This window comes from Felis catus, chromosome E2, assembly GCF_018350175.1.
Source record: "Felis catus isolate Fca126 chromosome E2, F.catus_Fca126_mat1.0, whole genome shotgun sequence".
Taxonomy (NCBI): domain Eukaryota; kingdom Metazoa; phylum Chordata; class Mammalia; order Carnivora; family Felidae; genus Felis; species Felis catus.
The window spans coordinates 7,995,865-8,023,477 of NC_058382.1; the positions used below are offsets into that span (position 1 = coordinate 7,995,865).

A 27,613-nucleotide genomic window follows, 5' to 3' on the forward strand; every position below is an offset into this window, starting at 1 on the left:
CCCCACAACAAAACACTGATTTCCTCCCAGAGCTAAAATGAACACCCAGTCCCGACTATGGCCGTTCCCCCGCCCTGCCCACCTCCCCGGCTACCTGCATATTCACCTGCTCTGTGAACTTGGCCACCTTTTGGCTTCCTGCCCAAATATGTTTCCCTAAGGTCACTTGGCTTGCTTTTTGGGTTATATTATTATACAGGGGCCATTCTTAAGACCCTCCCTGGCTCACATCCCCTGGGGGCTCCCCTGTTTGTTCCACATTCATTCTGCACAGCTTCCTGGCCTCACTTCCCTGATTGAGAGGCCAGGGTTGCAAGCTCCCCGTCTCTGGGCCCCCAGCCCCTCAGCTGTTACTTGAGAAGTGGAGATGTTGAGTAAAGCCAGACATTCCAGGATTCTGGGTGGGAGAAGGGGGGCAAATTCAGAAATGGGCGAGAGCAGTCAAAGATAAAAGGAGAGGGAGGGGGAGAAAGTCAGACAGAAAAGGGGATGGTGGGATCCTCCGACCCCAGCCCCAGAAATAGAGGTGAGCCAGAGATGAAGACCAGTGCCCCCTCCAGCCCAAAGCCCCTCTAGCTGTTCCGGGTCCTCTGGCTCCGAGCCTTATACACCTCAATGAGCAGATCCTTGACATACTGGATCTCGCGCTCTACCGACTCAGCCCTCTCCCTCAACTCCCGGTTTCGAGCCTCCAGCCCCTGGCACTCGCCCTCCAGGGCCTCGCCCTCTGCCCGTTTCCTCTGGCGGTACCTCAGAGCTGCTGACTTGTTCTGGTCTCTCTTCTTTTGCTTGCGGTCCCCTCGGGTGGTGGTAGGATTCGGGTAGGGGGCCGGGCGAGAGGGTGGAGGTGGAGGTGGGGGGGCCTGCTGTGGTGGGGGCAGGGACGCCAACCCTGAGTCTCCTGGCCCGGCCTCACTGCGGCAGTAGATAGCCAGCAAGTCAAGGGTATCCAGAGCGGGGGCTGGGGGAGGTCAAAGGTGGGGAGGGGGAGTGGAAGAGGGAGGGAGGGGGCTGGTGGTGGCGGCTGAGGCAGGGGGGAGGATGGTGGGAGGAGTGGCGCATCGAGGAAGAAGTCTTCTATCTGTTCCAGCTCCTTCTTGAGGAGAGAGGCCATGGCCTCCAGGTCAGGTGGGGGTGGGGAGGGTGGGGGGAGGGCACCTGGGGGTAAGGGGGGTTCCAGGGGCAGGAGGGCTGTAAAGTCCACTCGCTCAGTCATCCAGTCAGAGAAGCCGTCACCTGGAGAATTGGAGGAGGGACATAAATTTCCTTGAGTTCCCGGTCTCCTGCCTCACCTGGTGCTCATTCGCCTCGGCTTCATTCATCCCATTCACTGAGTGACACCACCTACGAGCCAATCGGTCAACCGACCAACCCGTGAATCATCAGACCCCTCAACAAACCAGCCAACAAATCAAACATCTAACCAACCAGTTAACCAGCCAATCAACTACCCACCAGTTGGCCAACGAATCAACTAAGTGAATGAAGCAGTCAAGCAACCAGTCAACCTATTAAGCAGCCAATCAATGGATCAATCAACCAACCAATGACCCAAACAACAAAACTCAACCAGCTAGATCTTCAACCATTCCCAAATAATCTTTACTAACTACCCTACGTCCATAGTTTCTGATTTACTCTCCATCCCTAAAGACAAACTAGGTCTCACACACACAACACACCCGTTTCATCTTTAATTCATTAAGTATTGAGAACAAACCATGTGCCAAGCGTTTGGAAAACACTCATGAGTAAAATAACCCCTGCCCCAGGGCGTCTGCGTATGCCGTTTCCTCTACCTGAAAAGCTCTTCCTTTGGGTCTTTTCTTGGCTTATTCCTTCCCAGCCTTTAGGTCTCAGCCAAAATGTTACCTATATGTTTCCTGGCTACTCGCTGTAAACTAAGGCTGTGTTTTTATTTTTTTGGCTCAGCTACTGTTTCCCACTTATCCCGATATATCATCACTTAATTTGTCTTTTGTCTGCCTCCCCACTAGTGTGTGAGTTCCGGGAAGGCAGGGATTATGTTGGTCTTGTCTCAGCTGTATCCCCCAGCACCTAAAACATGACCTGGCTTATTACAGGTACTCAGTAAATATTTCTTGAGTGAATAAATGAATTCTTCTCCCCTGTCCCCCATGCCCCAGCTCACCCCACCTCCATTCTCCACCTGTCCTTACCTGCCAGGGGCTCTCCTCCCCCTGGGAGCCCACCCTCCAGGGCTCCCCCAAGGATTTCATAGGAGCCGAGGGGGGCAGGGGCCAGGGGGAGTTTCCCATAGTCTACGAGCCAGCCCAGACCGCTAGCTGGGAGCAGGGCCCTGTCCAGCTCCAGCCCCAGGGTCGCCAGGAGTGACATGGCTGCAGCACGGGCTCTGGGCACGGGTCGCAATGAAGAAGGCTGAACCAACAGCTAGAAGGAGGCTCTGGAAGTTGCTCAGCGGGGCAAAGACAGGCACCAAGGTGAAAGTGGAAGACCTACATGTGAGACAAAAGTAGTCAGTGTCAGAGGCTATCCACAGCCAAAGTCACAGGGTAACCAAGCCACACCCCCAAGTCCCCAGGGTCTTCCCTTCCGCCTTCCAACTAGGCTCGAGACTGCACCTTGCGCTCGCAGAATTCTAAACCAATGCTTTCTTTCCCCAAATCTCTGGGCCCCACCCACTCCCAAGGGAATTCTCTTTAGCCCTCACTCACTTTCCTTTAGAATATCCAAGCCCCACTCCTTCCAATATAGAAACATAATGGTCTCCCAGGGGAATTTCCTTAAGCCCCTCCCAGCCCCCCCCCCCCGCAATTATTCAACTTCATAAAAAACTCAATCCCACAATTTTCTTCCAGCCACACCCCTTCTTTAGGCTCCACCCTATCCCTAGATGCAAGCTCGAATCGGTTCTCAGGGGACTTGCCCCAGCCCCGCCCCTTTGTCAACGTAGAACACCAAGTCCCACTCTTTCCTTTCAACTTTGCGGTGACCCCCTCTAGCCCCGCCCCCATTCTTACCTTAACCCCACCCCTTCCCGAAGGCCCCGCTTTGTCTATTGAAACCCCACCCCTCAGCGTTGTTTGCTTAGCCCCGCCCCCTCTCACAATGGGCTCCCCAAGGCCCCACCCTTTGCAACCAAGGTGATCCTAGCTCCACCCCCTTCTTAACAGGTTGCCCCTAAGCCTCGCCTTACGCCCAATCTAAATCAGTCCCCCTCCCCCGAGCGGGTGCCTGAGTCAAAGGTAAGTTGTGCTGTGCGCCTGAGCAACATGGAGCGGGAGAGTGGAGGGGCCGGCAGATAACAGCTCCCCACCCCTGACCCTTCCACACGCGGCTCTCTAGCCGAGGGCCAAAGCGCATGCTCCGCCACCGAGCCAACTGCTCTTACGCCTGCGGGGGATCGGGGGGTCAGGGCGCATGTGCCGTTGCTTCCGTCCGCCCTTCACACAGAAATGCGGGCTCTGGTGGCTCGTGCACGTGAGCAACCGCTCGCGGACAGACTTGCTCAAGGAGATGGTGGGTGGGAGACAACGCACCCTCTCTAGGGGCTAGTGCGCAGGCGCACCTGCACACAGGCCATCTTTAAACACCAACATTCTCAAGAACGCACCCTTCCCCCCATCGGCCCAAATGCGCATGCCTGGCCACGCGCCGACGGCGCGTCTTTTCTCTTCTGCGCTTGCGCGACCGTGATTCCTCACTCTCGTCTCCCCACCCCACCCCCACGAGACCTGGTGGAGAAGGCCGCGAGCTTCGAAAGGGCGGGAAAGGCGGTTGGAGAGGGAGGGGCGAGCGGTTACTCACTCCATGGCTGTGGAACAGAGAGGCGGCGGCGGCCTCCGCTGAAGAAAGAAGGCGGTAGCGAAGAGCGCAAGCGCGGTGAGCGCAGAGACGGGCCGGGGCACGGAGGGGTCGCGGCTACAGAGCCATAGCCAGGGCTATGCGGGCGGAGATGGCGTCGCGGTAGTCTGAGGAGAGATTGTGATGTGAGGATGGGGAATGAGGCGGCCCCGGGGACTGGGGACAGATATACCGCGGGTGGCGCAGCACAGCCCGCCAGGATCCTTCCGCGCTCCGCCCCACCCCACGAGGTCCCAACCGGGGGGCGGGCCTGGTCCCTACCTCTCGGGGATCCTGGGATCCAGTCCCCTCCTCCTCCCGACCCCTAGAGTTCGACCTTTCCCTTCCTCCTATTTGGGGATTCACCCTCCTCATCTTTCCTACCCCGGGGGTTCCGAGCTTCCCTTTCCTCTGACTCTGGGATCCAGCCTCCCCCCGCGATTTTCTGGATTCGGTCCCCTTCCCCCCCCCCCCCCCCCGAGCTGCACCAGTTCACTTTTCCCCCCGCTTCCCGAATTTCCGGCCAGCCACACGCTAGTGTCCTCATCCCCCAACTGCCCCACGCTAAGAAACCTTTTTGTGGGTTAGAGTCTGGGGTGAGTCACGATGAGATCGCGCGCCTTTCAAATCTCAGACCTTCGAGGGTGGCAAGTGACAAGGTCTCTAGTCTCGTAGATTGGGGACTAACTACCTGTAATGAGGAGGATTAATAAATCAGGTATACCTGGTGAGGTTGCTTGTTGGAATCAAATAGGTCGATGCCTGTGAAACCGAGAGCCGGGCTCTTACGTACCTGTTCAGCGTATTTTATTTTATTTTTCAACGTTTTTTATTTTCATTTTTATTTTTCAACATATTTTATTTTTAATAGGAACCCTTACCCCTTCCTCCCGCTCTGGCAAAAGCCCCGGACATTTGAACATCCAGCATGTGCTAGTAGGTCACTCCTTCAAGGTCTCAGTAATTTCCAGCCATCCCCACCCTTCCCCATCGTAGATGACGGACGCTCAGCACATCCCTGTGTGGGGTGCGGAGAAGCCAGCATCATCACCGTAACTGCCTTTTCTCCATCCTCTTACTCTCCATCAGCTTATTTCTGCATCAGCTCTTATCCTCAGCACTTCTTTCAAAAGGTCCTCTGCTTCAGCTGTCCCCCCCCCCCCCCCATCAATTTCCCAAACCTGCCGGAAATAGTGAGATCTGCACTTCCCTTTACTAAACAGAGGGGCTTCCTGGCCATTCCCTTCCTGTGCAGTAGGCCCTCCACTAGCCCAGGTGGTTTTGGGTCTTTGCTTCAGAAACCCTTCCCCACTCTGCATCTGCCCACAGCAGGACACCTGGAGTTCAGCTTTCCTCGCTTGTGAGGGTTATGAGATCCAAAGAAAGTGGGGGAACCCTGAACTTGAGGGGTATCTGGGAATGAAGACGTGCAGGCTTCTGTTACATGCAGAAAATCCTTCTTGGGATCGGACCACTTTCACTTAGAGCACTAGCTGTCCAGTCTGCCAGTGTTTGAGGACTTGACCTACATGATTACCTGGGGCGCACAGAGTCTCAGTTAAGCACAGACTGTGGCGCTAGGTCGTTGGGTTCAAACCCTGACTCTACCCCACTTATTAGCTTATTGGCAATTTCGCTTACTTCCCTGTGCCTCAGTCTCCATTAATAGTACCAGAAGAAAGTATGAAGTTTAGTTAATAGAAACATAGCAATATACATGGCAGTTTAGAGTGCCTACTTCTTGGGTGCCTGACTGGCTCAGTTAGTAGAGCATGCGACTTGATCTTGGGGCCGTGAGTTTGAGCCCCACATCAGGAGTAGAGTTTGCAGAACAATAGTGCCTACATCTTAGTACTGTTATGAGGATTAAATCAATTCAGGTCGAGCACTTAGATTAGTGCCTGGCAGACAGGTGCTACATAAGTAGTGGTGGTGGTTGTTACTGAGGCAGCTGTGTTTTATCCCCACTGCTAAGCAGTAAGTGCTTTAAAAGATCTCCCAGCCTTTTAAGTGAGGCTTAAGGACCGACCTTCCTTCTACTTCTCAGTATAGATATTTGAGCCATAGGTAGGATTAGGACGGACTGCTGGCAGAGAGTCGTGTCCCCCCCACTACCCACCAAAGTCTGAGTTTTTTTCTGAAAAGATATTCTATGATATACATGTGGACTAGATCTACAGAAAAGTCACAAAGATAGTACAGAGAGTTTCCATATACCCCTCATCTAGTTTTCCCCCTCGTTGGCATCTAACATTACTGTGGTACATGGGTCACAACTAAAGAACCCACACAGATAAGGGGGTTTTAAAGTGCATGCTTTATTCTCATTTCACTAGTTGTTCTTAATGCTGTTTTTTTGTTCTAGATGCCGTATCACATTTAGTCGTCATGTCTCCTTAGCCTCTGGTCTCTGCAGCAGTTTCTCAGACTTTCCTAGTCTTTTCATGATCTTGGCAGTTTTGAAGAGTTGGTCATTCTGTAGAATATTCCTCAATTTGGTTTTGTCTCGTAGACTGGGATTATGGGTTTTTGAGAGGGTGGCCAGGTAGGATATTTGTTAGTTACTGGACATGAACTTGCTTAGTATGGGAATCATGTTGCCGGCTGCATGCCACATATGCTGACTGAGGAGACACTGGGGCAGGGACCCTGGTCCTCTTGTCCCAGCCCCTTGCAGCTTTTTCTCTCCCTAGCTGTTGGATCTCACCCGGTTCAGCCCTGGTGCCAGCTGTCCCATCAAAGCAGCTTGACTGATTCCTACTGAGTGGGTGCCAGTTCACACACTTAGCTCCCTAGCCCTTCCCGGTGTATTCTAATTTGTGACTGGTGGGTCATCCATGGCCACCTGTGAACCCCGGTCTTGGCACCCCAAGCCCTTGACCCCAGACCCATGGCACCTCCAGGACTCAAATGCCGCTGCCTCCCCAAGACTTGCAGTCTTGCACGTGGGTCCAGGTGCCCCAGTCCCTTCAACTCCTGAGCTGGGGCTGGGAGCATGGGCGGGGCTTCTGGGGACTCTTTTTCAGTGCGGAGGAGCCAGGCTTGGGGAGTGCAGTGGCCATTGCAGGCAGGTTGCATCACCCTGGCTCTTTGATGGGAGGGGGAGTGGGGGGATTCTCTGGGGGCCCTGGCGCACCTGGCAACAGTTCCTGGTTAGCGAGGCCCTAGAGGCCTGGGTTGGGGAGGGGCCCCAGCGCTGCGAGGGAGGGAGAAGGAGAGCAGCCACCTATGCAGGATCCCGAGTGTCTGAGACCAGTGTTGAGAAGAGGCCTCAGCTCACAGGCCGACCTGCTGGTCCTGCAGGGGCAAGACTGAGGCCCTGAGAGGTGAAGGGGGTTGTGCGCAGTCACACCGCTAGTTAGAGCCCAGGCCTCCACAATACCGCATAGCTTTCAAGACCCCACAAGCCCCAGGGAGAGCCTGTCTTCTTTAGGCTCTGTGAGGTCCCTGACCCGCAGTCCAGGGCATAGCCTGCCGGGAGGCCGCCTCATCTAGACCTTCACCTCAGGTTTGCCGCTGCTCACGATTGCCAAATTCCATCGATTCCGACCTGTTCCTCCCCATCTTCCTGCCCCAGTGGAGGCCCTCCTCACCAGCCACCCCTCACTGTTTCCCAATCAAGGTGACTGGGCCTGGCATGATAGAAAAGGCACCCAGTTGGCATCAGACGGACCTAGATTCTCTCTGAAGAGGTGCTAGGGCAGGTACCGGGGTCATGCAGGCCCGGAAGGGGGCAGGAGTTGGAGGTGGGTGTCCTGGCAAACAAGGGCAGGAGGGCCAAGGCCAGCCCGGTTGGGGAAAGGGCGGTACAGGGGCCAGGCATGCAGAGCATAAGTCCACCACGTGGCCTAGTAGCTCAGAGTCCTCGGGAGCCCTTCCGCTGCTCCTGGGGTGTCTCCCTCGGCAGAAGCAGCCACCGCCCTTCAAGCCTGGGTGGGCCCCACATGGCTGTACTGGCTCCGGCACCCTCGGTGCTCATCTTCTGTGTTTGTTTCCCGTGGCTATTGCAACAGACCATCATAAACGCAGTGGCTCAGATCAACACACTTTCGTTCCCTTTCACTTCTGAAGACTGAAAGTCTACAATAGGTTTGCAGGGCCGTGTTCCTTCTGGAGGGAGGCTCAAGGGGAGAATCCATTTTCTTGCCTTTTCTAGAGGCGCCTGTGTTCCTCAGCTCATGGCCCTTCTCGCATCACTCAGACCTTTGCTTCTATCGTCTCCTCTCCCATTTTCTCCTTTGATCCTCTTGCCCTCCCACTTACATTACATTAGGGTTCACCCAGATCATCCAGAATATCTGCATTCAGGATCCTCAGTTTAATCATATCTGCAGACTCCCCTTTTTCCAGGTAGGGTAATCTGTTCACAGGTTGTGGGGACTAGGATGTAGACCTCTTCGGAGAGCCATTATCCAACCTATCACACCTCCCAAGGGAGCCTATTTTCTCATCGGAAGATGAAAGCTAGGGCCAGCCCTAGGGTGCCCCCTCCTGTGCCCACAGGGACTGGCTATAGGAAGAGGACTGGGCAAACTGGAGGTAGTTGACAGCCTAGTGCCCAGAGCTCAAGATGCCATCACTTACTGCACTGTGGCCTCCAGCAAGATACCGGGCCCTTGTGTGCTGCAGTGGTCTCATCACTAAAGTAGGGACAATAACAGAACCCTCAGAGGGCAGTGGTGCAGACAGATAATACACGAAAAGGCGTAGAACAGTTCCTGGCTCAACGAACAAGCCTCTCCTTAAACGCAAAGGGCCTGTGTTCAGGAGAGGCCAACAAAGCCCCTGGGAAACCCCAAAGGCACCTCAGGGGTGACCCCACCTTGCAGTGCAGAGCTGCTGATTTTATGAAGTTGGAAATCGAGCATTTCCTGTGAGATCCAAGTTTTAAAAGGTTGGCAAGTGATTGAGAGAAACTCCAGGGAACCATGAGTGTGGATGAGACTCAGGCTGTGGGTCCTCCCTGACCTTTGGTTCAGTGATTTCCCCTTCACCCTCAGATCTGTAATCCTCGCTGCCCAGAGCAGAGAACAAAAGGAACCAAGTACTTCCATTCCAGAGTTGCTGAAAGTTGAGACCACACCGCTCCCTGCTGAACTGATCAAGATTGAGGATGAGCAGGGCCTTGCTCAGCCCCAGCCCCATCTAGAGTCGAGAGGACAGTGTTCGTGGGGAGCAGGGAAGGAGGCCTCTCAGGAATTGTCGTTGAGGGTCAAATGCCTGCTAAAGAGGGGCTGGTGTCTTACTCCCCCGTCTGTTCCTCATCTGTCCGCGCCTCATGCCAGAGGCTGCCAGGAGCACCTATAGTTGAACATCGGGTTTCTTGCCCTCCACCATTGGGTCCCTCGGGGCATCTCAGTAAGTGGGTGTTAGGGAGAGCTTCTTGTGGGAGCTGGGTGGGGTTAGGTAGCTTTGGGAAGGGTTCGGGAAGCAGGCTTGGCTCTGGATTGGAGGCTGGGCAGCAGAGGCAAGTCCGGAACTGGGTATCTCCACTTCATCTAGAGGCAGGAGGAGTGAGCCCAGCTAATGCTATGGTTAAGGTAAGAAGCTCCCGTCTGCTCTGAGCCAGGAAGGAGATTTGGGTCATTTTTGTGCTTTGGACAAGGTTTGTGCATCTGTCTGTGTTGAAATATGATTCCAGAGTGGTCTTGTTCTGTCTCATCCACCACAGTCGGAGTGGCCCTGCCTGGTGTTCTCTGAAGTTCTGTCTGACGGGAGCGAGCCAGGGCCTGGCTTTTCCTTTCTCAAAGCAAACGTGCCCCATCCTTCCAAATGGGGAAAGAGAGGTGGAGAGTCCCTGCCATGTGGTGGGTCACACATGCAGAGTCCCCACAGGGCTGCTTGAGCACAGAGGAATATAGCAGAACCTGAACCCAGCCAGCACTCGGGATGGCCAGTTGTAGTGGGAGCTGCGGGGAGCAAGAGACAGGCTGAGGCAGAGGCAGAGGACCACAACAGGAATGCCTCATAGGTCCCCATGAATGTGGGGACTGCCCGATGGAGAGCGCTGGGTCAGCGCCAGCAGAGCCCCGCTCTGAGTTCAAGAGCCCTTTGCCTTTCTCCTCTGCCAGCCCCCGCCCAGAGCAGGGACAGATTCCCGAGGTGGGGGCAGGAAAGAGCAGCTAATGCCCTTCTTAGCTTCTAGCCTGTGGCTGGGGACGTAGACAGCACTGAATTGGATTCAGAGTGAAACCTGAACAAGTCTGGAAGGTGATGGAGATGCCCCGGATGTCCTTAGAGAATGGGGAGTGCTAGAGATGGCACACGGTGTGGAAGGTGGACACGATGTCGCGTTGGAGAGGCTAGTGAGTGATTAGCAGCTCAGCTCTGGGATCAGATAGCCTGGGTCTGTCCTGACTACCTGTGTGACTTGGAGTAAGTTACTAAAGTTCTCTTGGCTTTAGCTTGCTCTTCTGTAAAATGGGGTTTTGAATAATTCCCACCTCATAAAGTTGGCAGTCGGTGCAGGTAAAGCACTGCCAACAGCCCAGCACATAACAAATGTCCAGAAATATTAGCATGGTGATTGATACCCCGAGGCGGGTAGGTGTGATTGGTTTCTAGTTCTCAGAATCGAGGCCACCTTGCCCACCCCCCCTCACTTCTGGTGGCTTTCACTTGGTTCCCAGAGAAACCATTTCCATGGCAACTGTCTCTACCACAACCTGGCCTGGGCCTTTTCCTCCCCAACCAGTGACATCACTGCCTCTCCCTTGAGATGCTGGTGTTGATTACAGGGATTGAGCTGGGGAGGGAGCACAAGTGTGTGCGGTTCTACACACACACACACACACACATACACACACGGTGCTCTTAGAGTCCCTCTCCAAGTCTGAATGTCCTCTCTATGCCTAACTGCATGTCTCAAGGAGTCCCTGATAGCCTCACAGCTGAGGGCATTTCAGATCCTGTCTGGAAACTCCTCTGCCCAGTCCCTGCCCTCAAGGTAAAGTCAGGACTGAGTCTGGCCACTGCCTACTTCTGCAGGCTCACTTCTGCCCTCCTAACCCCTTCCTGGCATCTCCTACCTATTGGTTAGTTTATTGGCTTTTATTGAGGTATTGTATAATGTACATCCATTTATTAAAGTGAACAATTCAGTGGTTTTTAGTACATTCACAGAGTTGTCCAGTCATCACTATAATCTAATTTTCAAACATTTTCATCATCTACCCCCAAAACCCCATATCCATTCATTAGTAGTCTCTCCCCATTCCCCCATCCCTCAACCCTAGGCAGCCACTGACCTGTCTCTACATTTGCCTTTCTGGACATTTCATTGGAATGGAATCATGTCATAGAAGGTCCTTTGGCTTTCAAGGTCTATCTGTTTTGTAACATATATTAATACTTCATTGCTTTTTAAAGGCTGAATAACATTCCATTTTATGGATATACCACATTTTGTCCATTCATCAGTTGGTGGGCATTTGGGTTGTTTCTACTTCTTGGCTATTACAAATAATGCATGCACAAGCTTGGGGTGGACATATGTGTTCATTTCTCCTGGGAGATACTTAGGAATGGGATTGCTGGATTGTAGGGTAACTCAGTGTTTAACCTTTTGAGGAATCGCCAGACTCTTGCACAGTGGCTGGACCGTTTTATATTCCCTGGCGGTGAATGAGGGTTCCAGTTTTTCCGCATCCTCGCTAACACTCCTTGTCCATCTTTATTACCATCCTATGGGGTGTGGCCTGGTATCTTCATTGTGTTGTGATTTGCGTTCCCCGGTGGCCAATGATGACGAACATCTTTTCCTATGCTTATTGGCCATTTGTGTATTTTCTCTGACATCTTGTGGTTTTAACGTAGGGTGTTTAACACTGTTCCATAAGGCAGCAGGCCCTTGCCTGTCCGACCATTTGCCTGGAATGAGGTATTGATCTAACCCCTCCCTACCCTAACTCTTCCATGTTCCTCAAAACTATGCTTAAATATCCTTTTTCTTCTCTAGGAGGGTTTCCCTGGCCCTCCCTTTACCCATCCCCCAGGTGAAGGTAGTCATCATCTCCCCTAGGTTTCCAGTAGGTTCTAAGTCTTTTATTTTTTGCGGGGGTCAGGGGGACACAGGATCCAACGCGGCCTCTGTGTGGACGGCAGAGAGCCTGATGTAGAGATTGAACCCATGAACCATGAGATCATGACCTGAGCCGAAGGCAGACGCTTAACTGACTGAACCATCCAGGCACCCCTTTAAATTAAAAAAAAATTTTTTTTAATACTCATTTTTGAGAGAGAGACAGAATACGAGTCTGGGAGGAGCAGAGAAGGGGGGTGGGCACAGAATCCAAAGCAGGCTCCAGGCTCTGAGCTATCAGCACAGAGCCCAGTGTAGGGCTTGAACACACAAACTGTGAGATCACGACCTGAGCTGAAGTCGGACACTTAACTGACTGAGCCACCCAGGTGCCCCTAAATTTTTTTTTTTTTTAATGTTTGTTTACTTTGATAGAAAAAGCAAGTGAGAATCCCAAGGAGACTCTGCACTGTTAGTAGAGAGCCCAACCCAGGGCTCCATCTCATGAACTGTGAGCCACCCAGGTGCCCCAAGACCTTACTGTATTCATCTTGACTTTGAAGTTCATGTTGACATTGGACAAGTTACTTAACTCTAAAAGGGAAATAGTAATGGTACCTGTCTCATGGTTGGAGTTAGTATACAAAAAGCATCTGGCACAAAGAAACTCCTGGATGCCATTGACATCCATTTAGTGCCATTGGCAACCATTTAGTGAGTGCCTGCGATGGCCAGCAACCATTACTAACTGGGAATACAGCAGTGGAAGTCACAGACAAAAATGCTGCCCCTCATGTAGCCGACATCCTAATGGAGAGACAATAAATGAGATCCGTGAGGTCAGTATATTATTTCAGATGGTGCTAAGTCCTAAGGATAGCCAGGGAGAACCTCACTGAGTAGGTGAGCAAAGGCTGAAGAAAGTAAAGGAGTGAACCCTGGGGACGCTTAAGGGAGAACATTTCAGGAGAAGGGACCAGCAAGTGCAAAGGCCCTGAGGCAGGAGTACTTTAGGCCTCAACAACAGGTGGGGCTGGAGTGCAATAACGGAGGCAATGAGAGTACCTTTTGGCTGTTGGGAATAGTGCTCCTGTGAATATTTGTGTATAAGTTTTTGAGTATCTGTTTTCCATTCTGGTAATTTTTTTATTCATATTTAAATATCACTCTGGGTTTCATGAAAATGGTAGCCATACCGTATATTACTGTCTTTGTTTGCCCAGCACAGGGTCTGTCCTGTTCTACATCTTAGTGGACTTAGTGCCAACACATGCTGGCATATAATGAGTGCTGAATGGTGCTTTTTTTTTTCTTTAAGTTTATTCTGAAAGAGTGAGTGTGCTTGAGTGGGGGAGGGACAGAGAGATGGGGAGAGAGAATCCCAAGCAGGCTCCGTGCTGTCAGTGAAAAGCTTGATGCGGGGCTCGATGTCACAAACCATGAGATCGTGACTTGAGTCGAAACCAAGAGTCAGATGCTTATCGGATTGAGCCACCCAGGCGCCCCTGAATGGTTAGTGCTTTTATCTTTATTTTTTAGTAAGTGCAGTTGGTACATCAGATGGGTGGGACTTTCCTAATCTCACGTGCTGGCAAGTTGTAGGGAAATGATTCTCTTTAGGAACCAGGATAAAAACAGGTATAGGCAGGTTGGAGGGCAATTTGGTCATCCCCAGTAAAACCAAACTGCAAGTGTCCACAGCCAGCAACTCTGCTTCTGGAGATGATCCTGGAAAAATGCACCTGTGCCAAAGGTGTGAATGAGCAATGCTTGTTGCCATATTGTTCAGGAAAAGAAAAATCGGAGTCATTTCATTTCCTCAGGCTCTGAATGCACACACAAGTTTGCAGATAAAAGATACGCAACAGCTTTTAACAGCGGTTACCTCACAGGTGTGGGCACCAGGGTGGAGGGTAGTGTTAAGAGAATCTTAGCTCTGTTGGTGATGTGCAAGACATTATTTTAAAGGAAGGACTGATGTAGTAATTCTGTAGTTAAAATATGAATGTTAAAAATGCAGCTAGGGGCCCCTGGGTGGCTCAGTCGGTTAAGCATCTGACTTCAGCTCTGGTCATGATCTCACAGCTCATGAGGTTGAGCCCCACATCGGGCTCTCTTGTCGTCAGCATAGAGCCCACTTAGGAGTCTCTGTCCCCCCCACCCCCACCCCTCCCCTGCGCACATGCTCGTGTGTGTGCACTCTCTCTCAAAAATAAACATTTTTTTAATGCAGTTAGAAAAAAAATCTTTCAATAGAAGAGAAACAAAATATACTAAGAATTGTTCTAAAATCTTTCTTAAAGTTGACTCTTCTTTTGTTTCCTGACTTCTTTTCTGTGCATGTCTTAACCTGATTTGTTTTCCCTATGGGAAAACTGCTGTTTTTCCTGCCACGTGAGCTCCTTTGGATGTAGTTATGGGTGTTGGAGTAAAGGAGAATGTAACTGCTAATTAGCTGGCTAGTGCTCCCTTAGGGTAAAACTAGTATTTTCAGGGGAAGGAAGGGAGGAGAGAGGAGGTTGGGAATATCGAATCCAAGAAGCATTTAGGTGCTAGCTGGAGGCAGCCCACAGGAGCAGGCAGCTGAGGCAGGATGTCGTTGCCTCGGCCAAGGTGGTTCCCCTCTGAGAGCCTGTTTCCTCCTCTCTCCAGCGAGGATAATAAGCCTGCTTAAGAGGAATCCTGAGATCTAGTAAGTGAAAATGAACAGCGCGTCCGGCACATGACATCTTGTGTGCGAAGGGGTAGAGAGCTCACTGCATTTGCTTAAATGAATCAGAAGTCTGACAAGGGGCACAGGAGACCTAGCCGCGTTTCTTCAGGGAGGAGAGCTGGTGGCTGTGGGGACAGGGGAAGACGGAGACCAGGGTATTATTTCCCTTTCGAATGTAGAACCACGTGAACAGACTGCTTGCAAAAAGAATCTTAAAAATTTCTAAAACAGCCACCACGTCGGTGGGTAGAGAAACGGAACACGTGTGACAAAGCTTCCGTAGCAGTTAGCATGCAGGGACATTTAGGGACCTGGTCAGGGCACTCCGCCTGGGAGAAGGAAGAGACAGGCAGCAGTGAGACAAGCAGTGAGGCTTTCCACCGCTCCTCCCCCTGAAGAGCAAACAGAGGGACAGACACGCCTTCTGCTTGTCATCTCCTCACAGGTGTCTAATATTTAACACAAGTTCGATACACCCGGGGGTGGAAGGGCCTCGAGTGTGCTGGTCCTCAGGGAGGGGCGGGCTGGAGGAAGTTAGGACCAGAATCCCAAGCGGCCTAAGGAGGTGAGAGGTGGGTGTCTATCCTGCCCTCTCTGTCGGGGACACCATGTACTGCGGAGAGAAAGGCCTCTAGGCAGTGGCGAGTACTGAGGTTTCCCTGCTGCCCATTTCGCTTAGGAAAGCGTCCCTGCCCCTCCCAGAGGCTCCGTTTCCTGGTTTCCTGCAACCGGGGTTGGCCGTGCCCACCGGGCAGGGCGGTCGTGTAAGAGCCCACGAGTGACCCGGACCCCGACCGCCACCCTCCTTCCCAGCCCCCCGCGGGGTGGGTGGGGGTCCTTCAAAACAAGATCCTGTGACACAGAGCCCTCCTGTGGCTTCATAGTGCACCCCAGTCTGGCCGCACACCCTCTCACTGCTGCCTCTTCAGCCTGGAACAGTGGAGACGCTGTCTTGGTTACGGTCTGGTCAGCGAGCTGCTCTGCGCTTATCAGTTGATTTCCATTCCCGTAGGGTAGGCTCTGTGAACTCACCTGTTCCCTGTGGGTTAGAGGGGTTTTCTTTGACTCCGAGAGAGAGGGGAACCGATTCAAGAGAAGTTTAAGAAGCAGAGTTGGTGGACTTGGGGTGAGTGGCCGACGAACGCATGTTGGTGAGACAGCCCAGGGGAGACGGTTGTGGGGGCGGGGGCAGCAGAGTGGACGGGGAGTTCCTGCACTGACGCACTTGGCAAAGGCTCCAGCCGGCGTTTGAGCCTCAGTGGGGACCAGATTTCCCTGGCTGCGCCGATGGGGGCCAAAGGCGAAGGTCCCTTCAGTCTCTCATTTTCCCCCTTTTCTCTCCTGCTCCCCTTGATTCTTCTCTGGTTTCTGTGCCTGTGATCACACTTCCTGCAAGTTCTTAAATTGCTAATTGTCTTCCTTTTCTTTTTCTTTCTTTCCTTCATTTTATTTTAAATCTCTCCACCCAGGAGATCCAGAGTCTCCCCATTAAATTGCTAATTTCTTGGGGGGAAAGGGTGGCTCCCTCCCAGATGGCTCATCCTTGCTTCCTGGGCGCCACCTGGGCTTGGCGTTGTTGGCAGCGCCACCAGGTGGCTGTGGGCCGAAATGTCAGGAGCATCTGTTCCAGTTGCTCCCAGAATAATAAGAGAGTAGCTTTTCCTGGGCCCCAAGGGTGTACCGTGTGGTAAGTGCCTGACGTGGATCAGACAGTTTCATCTTCACAGAGACTACATGATTCATGAGCTGTAACCCCCATTTTTCACATGAGGAAACAGGCGTGGCGGTGAGTTTAGAATCTAAGATCCCAGGGTTAGGAGTGGAGAAGCAGGGGCTCTGGCACGTGGGCTGCAGAGCCTTGCCAGGTGACTCGTGGAAAAGGACGAGCAAAGGCCCCTGTCCTCAGAGTGCACAGAAGTCCACGGTCTGGACATTTTTTTTTTTAAGTTTGTTTATTTTAGAGAGACAGCGCGAGCAGGGGAGGGGCAGAGAGAGAGGGAGACACAGAATCCAAAGCAGGCTCCCGGCTCTGAGCTGTCAGCACGGAGCCCAGTCACTCGAACTCGCGAACCACGAGATCATGACCTGAGCCGAAGTCGGACACTCAACCGACTGAGCCACCCGGGTGCCCCCACAGTCTGGACCTCTAATGACCCCTACTGACCTACTGCTTGCAGTCACTCTCCTGGCCCATCAGTGGACTAGAAAACCCTGGACTCAATCCCAAGCCCCACCGAGGAGCCCTGGGAAATAGAGCCGTTTGGCTTGACTTATTGCTGCCCCAAATGAAATGGAGTAGAACCGGTGTAAAGGAGGGGACAGCCTCTATCTCTACCCCAGTGGGGTGAGCCTGGTGTGGAAGGGTCGGTCACTTAAGCTTCTGAGGTGAGAAGACGAAGGCCAGCTTTAGGATCAGAAAAGGAAGCAGCATCATGGCTTTGTCTCTGCTAGATGGACTAGAGGCAGTCTGCCTCTGTGACCTGGCCCCCGGCTCCCCCTCCCCACTGCCTGCCGCTCCCGCCACAGCTATAGAGAAGCTGCCTGTATGTGTGTCAGTCCTGCGGTGACATGTCTGCCCGGAGAACCTCACTCATCCTTCAAGACTTAATTCTGACCTCTCCTCCTCCCATGTTCCACACAGAACAGCAGGACTTAGCTCCAGAAAGATCTGGATTCCCATCCTGGGACTGGTGTTTGCTGCTGTGTGACCTTGAAGAAGTCACATCACCTTTCTGATCCTGTTTCCCATCCCGAAGGGATTCGTTGGGCTGCTACCTAGTATTTCTGGCCCAGTACCATGACATAGGTGGCACTCTGTAAGTGGTAGTTCTGAGTTACCAGGTTGTCAGTCACAGTCACTTACAGAGCGCCTGCTGCATGCCGGCCACCGCTCCAGGTGCTGGGGATAACCACAGTGAACAAAAGCGAGAAATCCTGTGGGCAGACACCATCTCCATTATGAGCCCTCCTTGGTGCTCCCAGGCCACCTTTCCCTCCCTCTGTCACAGATGGCTTGTTGCTGGGTTTCATACACATCCGCACCGCTGATGAGGTCGCCCCAGCAGCAGAGGACATCCTGATTCTCAGAATCGCAGCTGCATGTTCTTTTCCCACCGGCTCCCCAGCTGCTGGGGCCCAGCGACTGCAGCAGCCTCCCGCCTTGGTCCTGATGCACAGAGGCAGACCTGCCCCGGCCCTGTCTCCTCTCGCTCTAGCCCTTTTCTCAACCCCAACTCTAGGATGTGTTTCCCAGCCATGTATCTAGATTTAGGCCATCCTGTTCTCTCTCCCCTATTCCTCTGTCCGCTTCCTATTGCTGTCGTAACAAACGATCATAAACTTAGTGGCTTAAAACAACACACGTTTATCCTCTTACAGTTCTAGAAGTCAGAAATCTGAAATGGGTCCACAGGATCTCATTCCTTCTGGAAACTCAGAGAGAATCCATCTTTTCTATCTTCTAGAGACCCCCTACGTTCCTTGGTTTGTGGTCCAAGCCCTGTCTTCAGAGCCAGCAACGCAGCATCTCTCGGAATTTTCTTCCCATGGTCACACCTCCTGACTCTTCTGCCACCTCACATTCCACCTAAGGACCCTTGTGATTACATTCAGGGTCCATGCTGCCATCCAGGGTGATCTCCCCATCTCGAAATCCTTAATTTAATCACACATGCAAGGTCCTTTTTTGCCATGTGAGGTCTCCTATTCACAGGTTCTGGGGCTAGGGCGGTGGACACGTATGAAGGCCATTCTGTCACCTAGGCACTCCCCACTTCCCCCCATTGCCTTCTCAATCCTTCCATTCCTTTCAGTCCAAGGCTGAGGTTTCCCCCTCCATATTCATTCCCAAACACCCCTGTTTCAGATAGAGGAAAGGGGCTGGGACAGGGAGGGAGAGAGTCCCAGGTGCAGGGACAGCGGCCCCTGCACCTTAACCACACTGGCTGCCTGTCGTCATGTCCCACCCAGGACTTTGTTGTGGCTCTTCCCTCGGTGTGACTCAGTCAACCCCTTTGCCCCCGTGCCGCCACCATGTTCCCCTGCCCTGCCCCACTTTTGCTTCCTCCATAGTGTTTAGCCTATTCTAGCATGCTGTATAATTGCTTTGTGAAGTTCGTTGTTCTCCTGTCTCCTTGGCTGGAATACAAGCCTCGTGAGAGCAAGGAGCCTCTGTCTCAGTCACAGCCATAATCCCAGGGCCTCGAACGGTGTCTGGACATAGCAGGTGCTCACAAATATTTGTTGTATGAGTGAATGTTGCACTGCAGAGAGTCTGGTTTGTCTCCGTTGTCATCCCTGTACATAGAATAGGGCTGAGTAAGTAATAGAGTAAATAAATTAGATAATCTGAGTTGGGATTTGGAGTGGCAAAGGAACTGCACAGGTCAGGTTAGTGGACCTGAGTGAAGTTGGAGGTGGTGGCAGAGAACGGTGGTCTTCAAAGCCGGGGCGGGGGCTGGGGGTGGTCAGAATCTCGGACTCCTGGGCTGTGAAGGCGGACGGATGTGGTGTGAAAAACAAGGACAGATGCAGGGCAGGCCGCTCTGTCACCGACTCCCTCAGTGACTTGGAGGCAGCCCCTCCTCACTCCGGGCCCACTTGGGCGTCACATCTGTGGCCATCTAGCCCTCAGCACCTGGCCCAAGCACCGTCCGCTTCTCTTGTAGGGAACTTTGCCCGTTTGGTGAAAGTGGAAAAGTCTTGAAATAGTGTATGTTTTTCAGACACGTTTGTGAGAAACTCCCAAGGTCCTGGTCTTGGTTGACGGCCTCGTTAACTGAGACAGCCCCACACAGCCATCACTCCATTTCTTTACATTTCCCAAACCGCGGTTCTCTCTCCTCTGTCCTCAGAGTCCTGGCTCTGGCTTCTGGCCTAGACCATCACCCCGACCTCCTCCAGTCCGTTCCCCACACGTACATCTGCCATGTTAGTCTCCCTACCCGTGAAGTGCCTCCCTGGCTGCCTCGAAACCAAGTTTGAGGCATCCGCATGTCATTTCTTGACCAACAGCTCCCGTCACGTGGTGCTATACACACACTGTGCACCGTGGTCCCCGAGACCACCCTTGTGTTCACTGATTAGTTAGAAGGACTCCTAAAACTCGGCAAACCTGTTAGATTTTGCCCCTGTCACGGCAAAAGAGAGAGGAGAGTCAACAAAGGTAAAAGATGCACAGGGCAGAGTCTGGGAGAGACCAGGTGTGAGCTCCCGCTCGTCTCCCAGTGGAGCTGACCCGACAGCACCGCACTTGGTTCTCCAGGCACCGTCGTGTGACCACACACGTGGAGCGTTGCCCTCCAGGGATGCTCCCCTGAGCCCTGGTGCCAGGATCTTCACACAGGCACGGAGCATCTGTGTGACTGATCTTCATCACTTGGTCTCTGGCCCCTGCTGAGGGCAGGCTGGCAGGATGCTCTGGGGGCTTGGAGGTTATCTCCCAGGAACCAGACACAGGCCAGTCTTTTCTTTGGATAATCCGGGCCTGCCGAGTCCACCTTTCACTGTGTGCACAGACACGCCTGCGGTTTCAGCCTCTCTGTGCCCGCGACCAGGCCCTTCTCCCCTCCTGCCTGGCCGATCCTGGCTGATCTCACATCTCGCCTCCACACTCAGTTCCAGGAGAGTGCTCCCCAGGGCCCAGGCCAGCGTGAGGACCTGTCCTTGCTCGTACAACACGTGACCCGGTCCTGTCCCTGCCTGGTGCCCTGGTACTGAAGGTCACGTTTGGCCACCTCAAGGACGAGGGCCATGGCTTAAGTAACCTCTCTGGGCCTCACTCTCCTGGCTTAGGAAAGGGACCTGCTTTCAGGAGTAAATGAGCAATGATACATCTAAAGTGCAAAGCGTGGGGCCGAGTCGGTGTGTTTGCCACTGCGAGTAGCTCCTGGCTCCTGTAGAATCAGAAACACGTGAGGCATTTAATAAATGGTGAACCATGAAACCACAAAAGCCCCCCACGGAAAATTGTTTTTCTTTTAGTTTTTTAACAGCTACAGATCTTTTTATAAATGCTCTTGTGGAAAAATTTAGCTGCAGCTTATTCATAGAAGTTCTGTGGGGCTGAGGTCTTGAGAACTGAGACGTGTAGGTGGTAGCTGTTCGGAGGCTATTGGCCGCCAGTAACCCGAACGGACCTGGCTTGACGCGGCACTTGAGTGGGGAGCTGGGCTCTCATGAAGAAGGGGTCCAGTGCGGGGCGCCGGCGGCCCTGGGGGCTCAGGCGTTGCTGTGGCGGGAGAGAAGGGACCTTTCCCGGAACCCCCGGAAGAGCTTTATAAAAATGCCACGGCCGGGGCGCCGCCCCCAAGAACCTGCCCCCAGAGGTGCTGATGGGCAGCCAGCCAAGGTCCCCAGGCTTAGACCAGGCAGCCCCGAGGTCCTCTCCTTAGAGGCGCGTGTCTATGCGGAACAGGCGAACGGAATGGCAGGCTCTGCCAGGAAGGCAGAGGGTGCAGTGGACGTTGGAGGGGGGCAGCTGCCACAGGTTTCCTCAGACCCGGGCCACAAAAGGATCCCTGGAGACCCTTGCAGAAGTAAAACTGGTCCTGAAGAGGGAGAGGGGAAAGGAATCAGGACTTGGGGATGCCTTCCCTGGGCCAGGCTTCTCAGTTGTGACCTTGTTCTTCACGGTGGGAGGGGATTGTCCTCCTTACAGAGGGAGGCACTGAGGCTTGGAGAGGCTCAGGAATAACTTGCCCCAGTCCCCACGGCTAGCAGTGGAAGCAGAGTTCGAACACAGGTCTTGAAGCCTGAAGAACCAACCTCGTGCCTCAGGACAGGGAGCTGTCTTGCCTCCGAACTACCTTTGCTGTCTTGGATGAAAGGGAAGTAAGAAACGCGGGTATTGGATGGAGGCTGGGGTGCAGAATAGCGTCCGTGCCCCAAAGCAGGGCTGCTTGCCCTGTGACCAGGTGCACCTGTTTGACAGGGTAGAACTAAAGAGGGGTTTACAGCCCAAGGCCAGGGTTCAGGGCCCACTGTGGGATAAGAATGGACAAGTTACTTCCATCTGAGCCTCTCTTTTCCCATCTGTGCCGGGGCACAGTCATCCCGACCTCTCTGTAGGATCGGTGTGAAATTAGCTGGGGGTCTGGCTAGGGAGAGTGTACGTAGCACGGTGCCGGGCACACCTGGCTGCCTGGAAATCCCCCCGGGGTCTACATCTCGTGGCAGCCTACCGTGAATTCGCGTTAAACTTGAGGTCGGCCTCAACCCCCGCGTTTCTTTCAGAAGAACTTCTTTACAGCTGGGTGTTTGCGGCCCCTCCTGGGCTCCTTTCCTTCTTTCCTCACCAGCTTCCAGAGGCTGTCCCCAAAGTAAAACTTTCAAGCGTGTGCCTGCGCATGGCAGCAGTGATAACGAGCACCCTAACTCGCATCCCACGGATGCTGGCCTCGCTTCAGCCCAGTAGCTGCCGCCCCACTTTCCTGATAAGGGAACTGAGTCTCAGAGAGGTTTCCTGTCCCTCGTTTGAAACCGGAGCCCTAGGGAGCCACTAGGTCCTACCTCAGGTCTGTCAGATATTTTATGCTTTCCAACCGTGTTCTTTCCCCATGGCTGCTCTCACAAATTTACAACAGCTTCTTGGCTTAAAATGACAGATTTATTTTCTTACAGTTCAGGAGGTCAAAGTCCGAATTCAGTCTCAAAAGGGCTAAAAGCAGGGTGTCAGCAGGGCACCTGCTGTCACCTTTTTCTAGCTTCTAGAGGTCTGTGTGTTCCCATGCTTGGGTCACTTCCTCTGCATCTCAAAACCATTAATTTAATCACACCTGGAAATTTCTTTTGCCACACACAGCAGCATATTCCCAGGTTCCAGGGATTCGGGTGTGGGCATCTTCAGGGGGACCACATGGTTAATAGCACTTCCCATACTGACTCCACTGGAAACTATTTAGGGCTCCCACCACCTTCAGGGTCAGCTCCACCTCCCCACCTCGGTCTGGCCCCACCCCAACCCCAGTCACCTTTGAGGCAGGGCCAGCCTAGGGGAGGCTTGTTTAATTCAGTAACTCCATCTATCCTACTTGAGTTGTGATTTTATTTTATTATTATTTTTTTTAATTTTTTATTTTTGAATGTTTATTTTTAAGAGAGAGAGAGAGTCAGAGCATGAGCGGGGGAGGGGCAGAGAGAGAGGGAGACACAGAATCCGAAGCAGGCTCCAGGCTCTGACCTGTCAGCACGGAGCCTGACGCGGGGCTCGAACTCACGAACCGTGAGATCGTGACCTGAGCCGAAGTCGGACGCTCAGCCGACTGAGCCACCCAGGCGCCCCTTGAGTTGTGATTTTAAAACCTGGCTGCATAAGTTCACTGGTTCCTCAGACTGAATCCACACCCTATAATTTGAGCCTCTTTGAAATACGAGGCTTATAGATTATGTCCCTCCATTGTATGGACAGAACAAACATCAAAGTAGAAAGGGGATGATGTAGTCCCACCACCCAAAGATGGGCCCTGTCCACATCGGTGTGTCTCCTTCCTGTGCTCCTTTTTTTTTTTTTTTTTTTTTTTTTTTTAATTTTTATTTAAACATTTTTTTTTAATGTTTATTTCAAGAGAGAGAAAGAGAGACAGAATCTGAAGCAGGCTCCAGGCTCTGAGCCATCAGCACAGAGCCCAACACAGGGCTCGAATTCATGAGCCATGAGATCATGACCTGAGCCGAAGTCAGACGCTCAACTGACTGAGCCACCCAGGCACCCCTCAAATTTTTATTTAAATTCTAGTTTGGTTAACATGCATACATTGTAACATTCGTTTCAGGAGTAGAATTTATTGACTCAACACTTAACTGTAACCCCCAGTGCTGATCCTAACAAGTTCCCTCCTTAATGCCCATCAGCCGTTTAGCCCTTCCCGCCCTCCTTGAAAGTTCTGTTTTCCACAGCTGAGATCACACTGCACTAGTGACGTGCATTCTGCCCAGGTCCCTTTGTTGTCACTTCTTACATTTCTTGTGTGTCGTAAGAGTCTGTCAGTAGGTGTAACGCAGCTCTTCCCTTACACCGAAAACTTAATCCCCTCGCTTGGTGTGAGAAAGTGCCCTGTTGTCCGGGACCCATGCTGGGCCAGTAGAAGTCAGCAAACAGGCCCGTGGCCTGGGGTCAGCTCCTGGCTCCACCCCTTGCTGGCTGGGAGATCCTGGGCAAGTCACCGCAGCCCTCTGAGCCCCATTGTCCTCACCCCACTCTGTCTCGAGGACAGAATCCCTGTCTCCAGGTATTAGTGAGAGTGAGCGTCTGTGAGCAGCCCCTGTGTCAGCTAACAGGTGACTCTGCTTGGGTCTTTTTCAGTCAGAAATCGTAGAAATCTAGTCTGCTTAGACTGAACAGGGTTGTGCTGGCTCACGGAGCTTCTAACGAAGATGGGGTGGGGCCTCTGAGTACGTGTAGATACTCTGGGCCACATGATCACTTTCTCCCTCTCCCCACTGTCACTCTCTCTGGTGGCAGCTCGGCTGCAGATGGCCAAAAAGGAGGGGGGTGCCCCACATGTGCATTCTCTGTGCCCTACACCTGCAGGTGAAGGCCACCTCCTCTTGAGTGCCTGGAGAGCAGTCCCAGGGGAGGTCTGAGTTAACTGACTGGGGTCTCCCGTCCACCCCTGAGTTAGAAGGAGGGCAGAGGGATGTGCCAACACGCCCTCCATCCTCCTAACAGGTCAGGGGTGTGCACAGATGGGACCTTCGCCACCTCAGGCCCTGCCGTGCAGCTCAGCTTTCTGGGGCCTTTCTGTGAGTCCAGAAGGGCAGTCAGCGTGGCACTCGGCCACATCAGCCCACCGCCCACCACCTCCCACCTGTGGTTGGCACGGTATCCTGGGCAGCCGGTCCTCCAGGTGTTATTTTGTGTGCCCTCCTCGGGGCTGAGGTCAGCTCAGGTGCCTGCTCTTTGGCCTTCTCTTCCACGGCAGCAGATACTCCTGCTTGTGCTGAACCTGGCTGCGCATGGCCCAAGCACATCTAGCCCCGAGCACCTGACCTCCAGGGCACCGGCTTATGCTTCCAAATCTTTCTTTGCTAGTTTAACAGGGCCTGTCTGGGCTGTAGCAGGGAGCAGGGTGGCGAGCACGTATTATAATTATGCAAAGTCCCGCCACCCTCCACACGTTCCATCATGCCATTGAGGTTGCCTTTCCCAAACTGCCATCTGATCATGTGACTTACTGTGCTTTGAAAATCTTCCCAAGGTTGCGGACACCGAGGGATTTGCTCTGGGAGTCAGAGTAGCCGCTGCCACTGGAATCTGGAGCCATGAGCGGGTTTAATTTTGGAGGCACTGGGGCCCCCACAGGCGGGTTCACGTTTGGCACCGCAAAGACAGCAACAACCACGCCTGCTACCGGCTTCTCTTTCTCTACGTCTGGCACTGGCGGGTTTAACTTTGGGACTCCCTCCCAGCCAGCTGCAAGCACCCCTTCTACTGGCCTGTTCTCGCTCACCACCCAAGCTCCAGCGACACAGACCCCAGGGTTCAGTTTTGGAACCACAACTCCTGCTACGGGAGGAACGGGATTCTCCTTAGGGATCAGCGCTCCGAAGCTAAACCTGAGCAATGCAGCCGCCACCCCAGCCACTGCTCACCCTGGCGGCTTTGGGCTCGGCGGCAGCACCCTCACCAACGCCATCTCGAGCACTGTCACCTCCAGCCAGAGCACAGCACCCGCTGGCTTTGTGTTCGGCTCCACCACCACCTCTGCCGCTCCGTCCACCACACCGGGGGGATTCTCGTTCACAGGCGGAAGCACGTCCCAGAGCGGGACCTCCGGTTTCAATATTGGCTCCATGGGGAGTTTGGCCCAGCCCACGGCACTGGGCGGACTGCCCTTCACTCCCGCCACGCCGGCAACCACTGGAGCAGGAGCCACTCAGCCAGCTGCTCCTGCACCCGCCGCGGCCACCACCAGTGCCGGGCCCACGCTGTTCGCCTCGCTAGCGACCGCTCCAGCCTCCTCCACCACCACCGGGCTTTCCCTTTGTACCCCGTCGACCACAGCTGCGGCACCCGGGGCCGGAACGCTGGGCTTCAGCTTAAAGGCCCCCGGGGCGGCTTCTACCTCCTCCACGACAACATCCACTGCTACTGCCACCACTGCCACAGCCACCACCACGGCGGCCACCACCACCGCCGGCTTTGCCTTGAATCTGAAGCCACTGGCACCGGCCGGGATCGCCAGCAACGCACCGGCTGCCGCGACCGTGCCTCCTGGCTCCGGCGCACCCACGGGGGCGTCCGCCAGTCCCGTGATGACCTACGCCCAGCTGGAGAGTCTGATCAACAAGTGGAGCCTGGAGCTGGAGGACCAGGAGCGGCACTTTTTGCAGCAGGCCACACAGGTCAACGCCTGGGACCGCACGCTGATCGAGAATGGGGAGAAGATCACTACCCTCCACCGCGAGGTGGAGAAAGTGAAGCTGGACCAGAAGAGGCTGGACCAAGAGCTCGACTTCATCCTGTCTCAGCAGAAGGAGCTGGAAGACCTGCTGAGCCCGCTGGAGGAGTCGGTCAAGGAGCAGAGCGGGACCGTCTACCTGCAGCACGCCGACGAGGAGCGCGAGAAAACCTACAAGCTCGCCGAGAACATCGACGCGCAGCTGAAGCGCATGGCCCAAGACCTCAAGGACATCATCGAGCACCTGAACACGTCTGGAGGTCCCGCCGACACCAGCGACCCCCTGCAGCAGATCTGCAAGATCCTCAACGCGCACATGGACTCGCTGCAGTGGATCGACCAGAACTCGGCCCTGCTGCAGAGGAAGGTGGAGGAGGTGACCAAGGTGTGCGAGGGGCGTCGCAAAGAGCAGGAGCGCAGCTTCCGGATCACGTTCGACTGAGCTGCCGGCCGTCTTCAGGGCCCGTGGGTTCCGAGGGTGTTGGGGGCAGTGGGCGCCGCGTAATTATTGTCTGGTTTTTGGTTGCAGTGAATACTTGTTTGCTCCTTTCTTCAAACGACTGTGCTGTTGAGAACAGTTCTGTGGTCTGGCATTTTGCATTAGTAAAAAGAGAAATATTCCAAGCACTCTGGCCCTGACAGCAGCCTAGTGGGTGTGGTTTCTTTTGTGTATCTTTTGCGTATCCCAGACCCCATGACCTACAACAGCACCCTCCCCATCCTTCTTGGCTCCAGCCAGGTGCTGGAGAAGTGCTGATTCGCACAAACACCATCCGTCTCCCAGCAGGGTCCGCTAAGTGGCCACTTGTCCAACACATAGTCGTAGGTGCAGTGAAAAGTCTCCGTCTTCGAGGAGACAGCATCCTCGTATGAGGTGTGTGCGTGTGGAAATTCACCACCAGTGCAAAGAAGGGACGTGTGAATAGAACCGACCGTTGGATGTAGAATTCAAAGGAGGAAGGACAGGTCAGATGAGGGACTTAAATGAGGTGTTGAGAAAAGGGTCAGACTCGAACCGGGAGGTCTTCACTTTGCCTGGCTGACATGCCTCCTGATTGTCCAGGTCTCATCTTAGGCCTCACCTCCTCCAGGAAGCCCTCTCGGCCACCCCAAAAGCTGGGTCAGATGGCTGTCCTGTGGTCCCTGCACCGCACTGAGCTCACAGCTTTGATAACGCTCGCCACACGATCTTAGGCCAACCGGTTACTGCCTCACCATTAGAGTGTGAGCCCCTGCGGGCAAGGAGCGTTCCTTATTCCCTTTTGTGACCTCAGCACCATCCCTCACATTTGCGAATGAATGAACAACAGAGATGAAAAAACAGCATAAAATGTTCATCCACAAAATGGCCTGCTGAAATGGCCACGGGTGCCAGAGGCGGCCACAGACTTGGTTCTGAACTTGACCGACGCTAAAGCAAACCTGGTTAGTTACAGTGAGATCCAGTGTCCAGAAGAACAGAAGGCAGCCAGTTGTATCCCAAGTGTCTTTCGTATTTGTCTTTACAGTTCGCTGCACTGTCTGAAATACCTGTGACTGTATGTTGCTTTCCTAAATAAAATTTATTGTGGAACAAAAAAGATGCCATTAACGTGGATAACTTAGAAGGCTGGGTAAAAAGAGCAGGTTCCAGGTAAAAACCGCATGAAGTGGCCG

At 53.5% G+C, this 27,613-nt stretch overlaps 3 protein-coding genes across 12 annotated transcripts in view; 2 read left to right on the forward strand and 1 right to left on the reverse strand.

Annotated features, from left to right (window-relative positions):
• ATF5 (activating transcription factor 5) lies at nt 1–4,093 on the reverse strand. The gene is given in 4 exon segments (XM_006940973.4): nt 1–955; nt 958–1,236; nt 2,181–2,477; nt 3,790–4,093. Coding segments are annotated over 3 exon segments (840 nt in total). The 5' UTR covers nt 2,359–2,477; nt 3,790–4,093; the 3' UTR covers nt 1–572.
• NUP62 (nucleoporin 62) lies at nt 3,087–27,537 on the forward strand. 2 transcript variants are annotated; one of them, XM_006940972.5, is made up of 2 exons: nt 3,087–3,227; nt 24,755–27,537. In XM_006940972.5, the coding sequence occupies exon 2, from the start codon at nt 24,819–24,821 to the stop codon at nt 26,397–26,399; it is 1,581 nt and encodes a 526-aa protein (XP_006941034.1). In that variant the 5' UTR covers nt 3,087–3,227; nt 24,755–24,818; the 3' UTR covers nt 26,400–27,537. The 2 variants fall into 2 exon arrangements, with proteins under 2 accessions (XP_006941034.1, XP_006941033.1); XM_006940971.5 differs by lacking the exon at nt 3,087–3,227 and adding an exon at nt 3,733–3,864.
• Nucleotides 3,732–27,613, forward strand: part of IL4I1 (interleukin 4 induced 1) — a 36,235-nt gene continuing 12,353 nt past the window's right edge. For all 9 annotated transcript variants that reach the window (XM_045046455.1, XM_045046458.1, XM_045046456.1 and 6 more), the window contains exon 1: nt 3,732–3,864. The gene's annotated coding sequence lies outside the window, so the exon portion shown is untranslated. The remainder of the gene's footprint in view (nt 3,865–27,613) is intronic.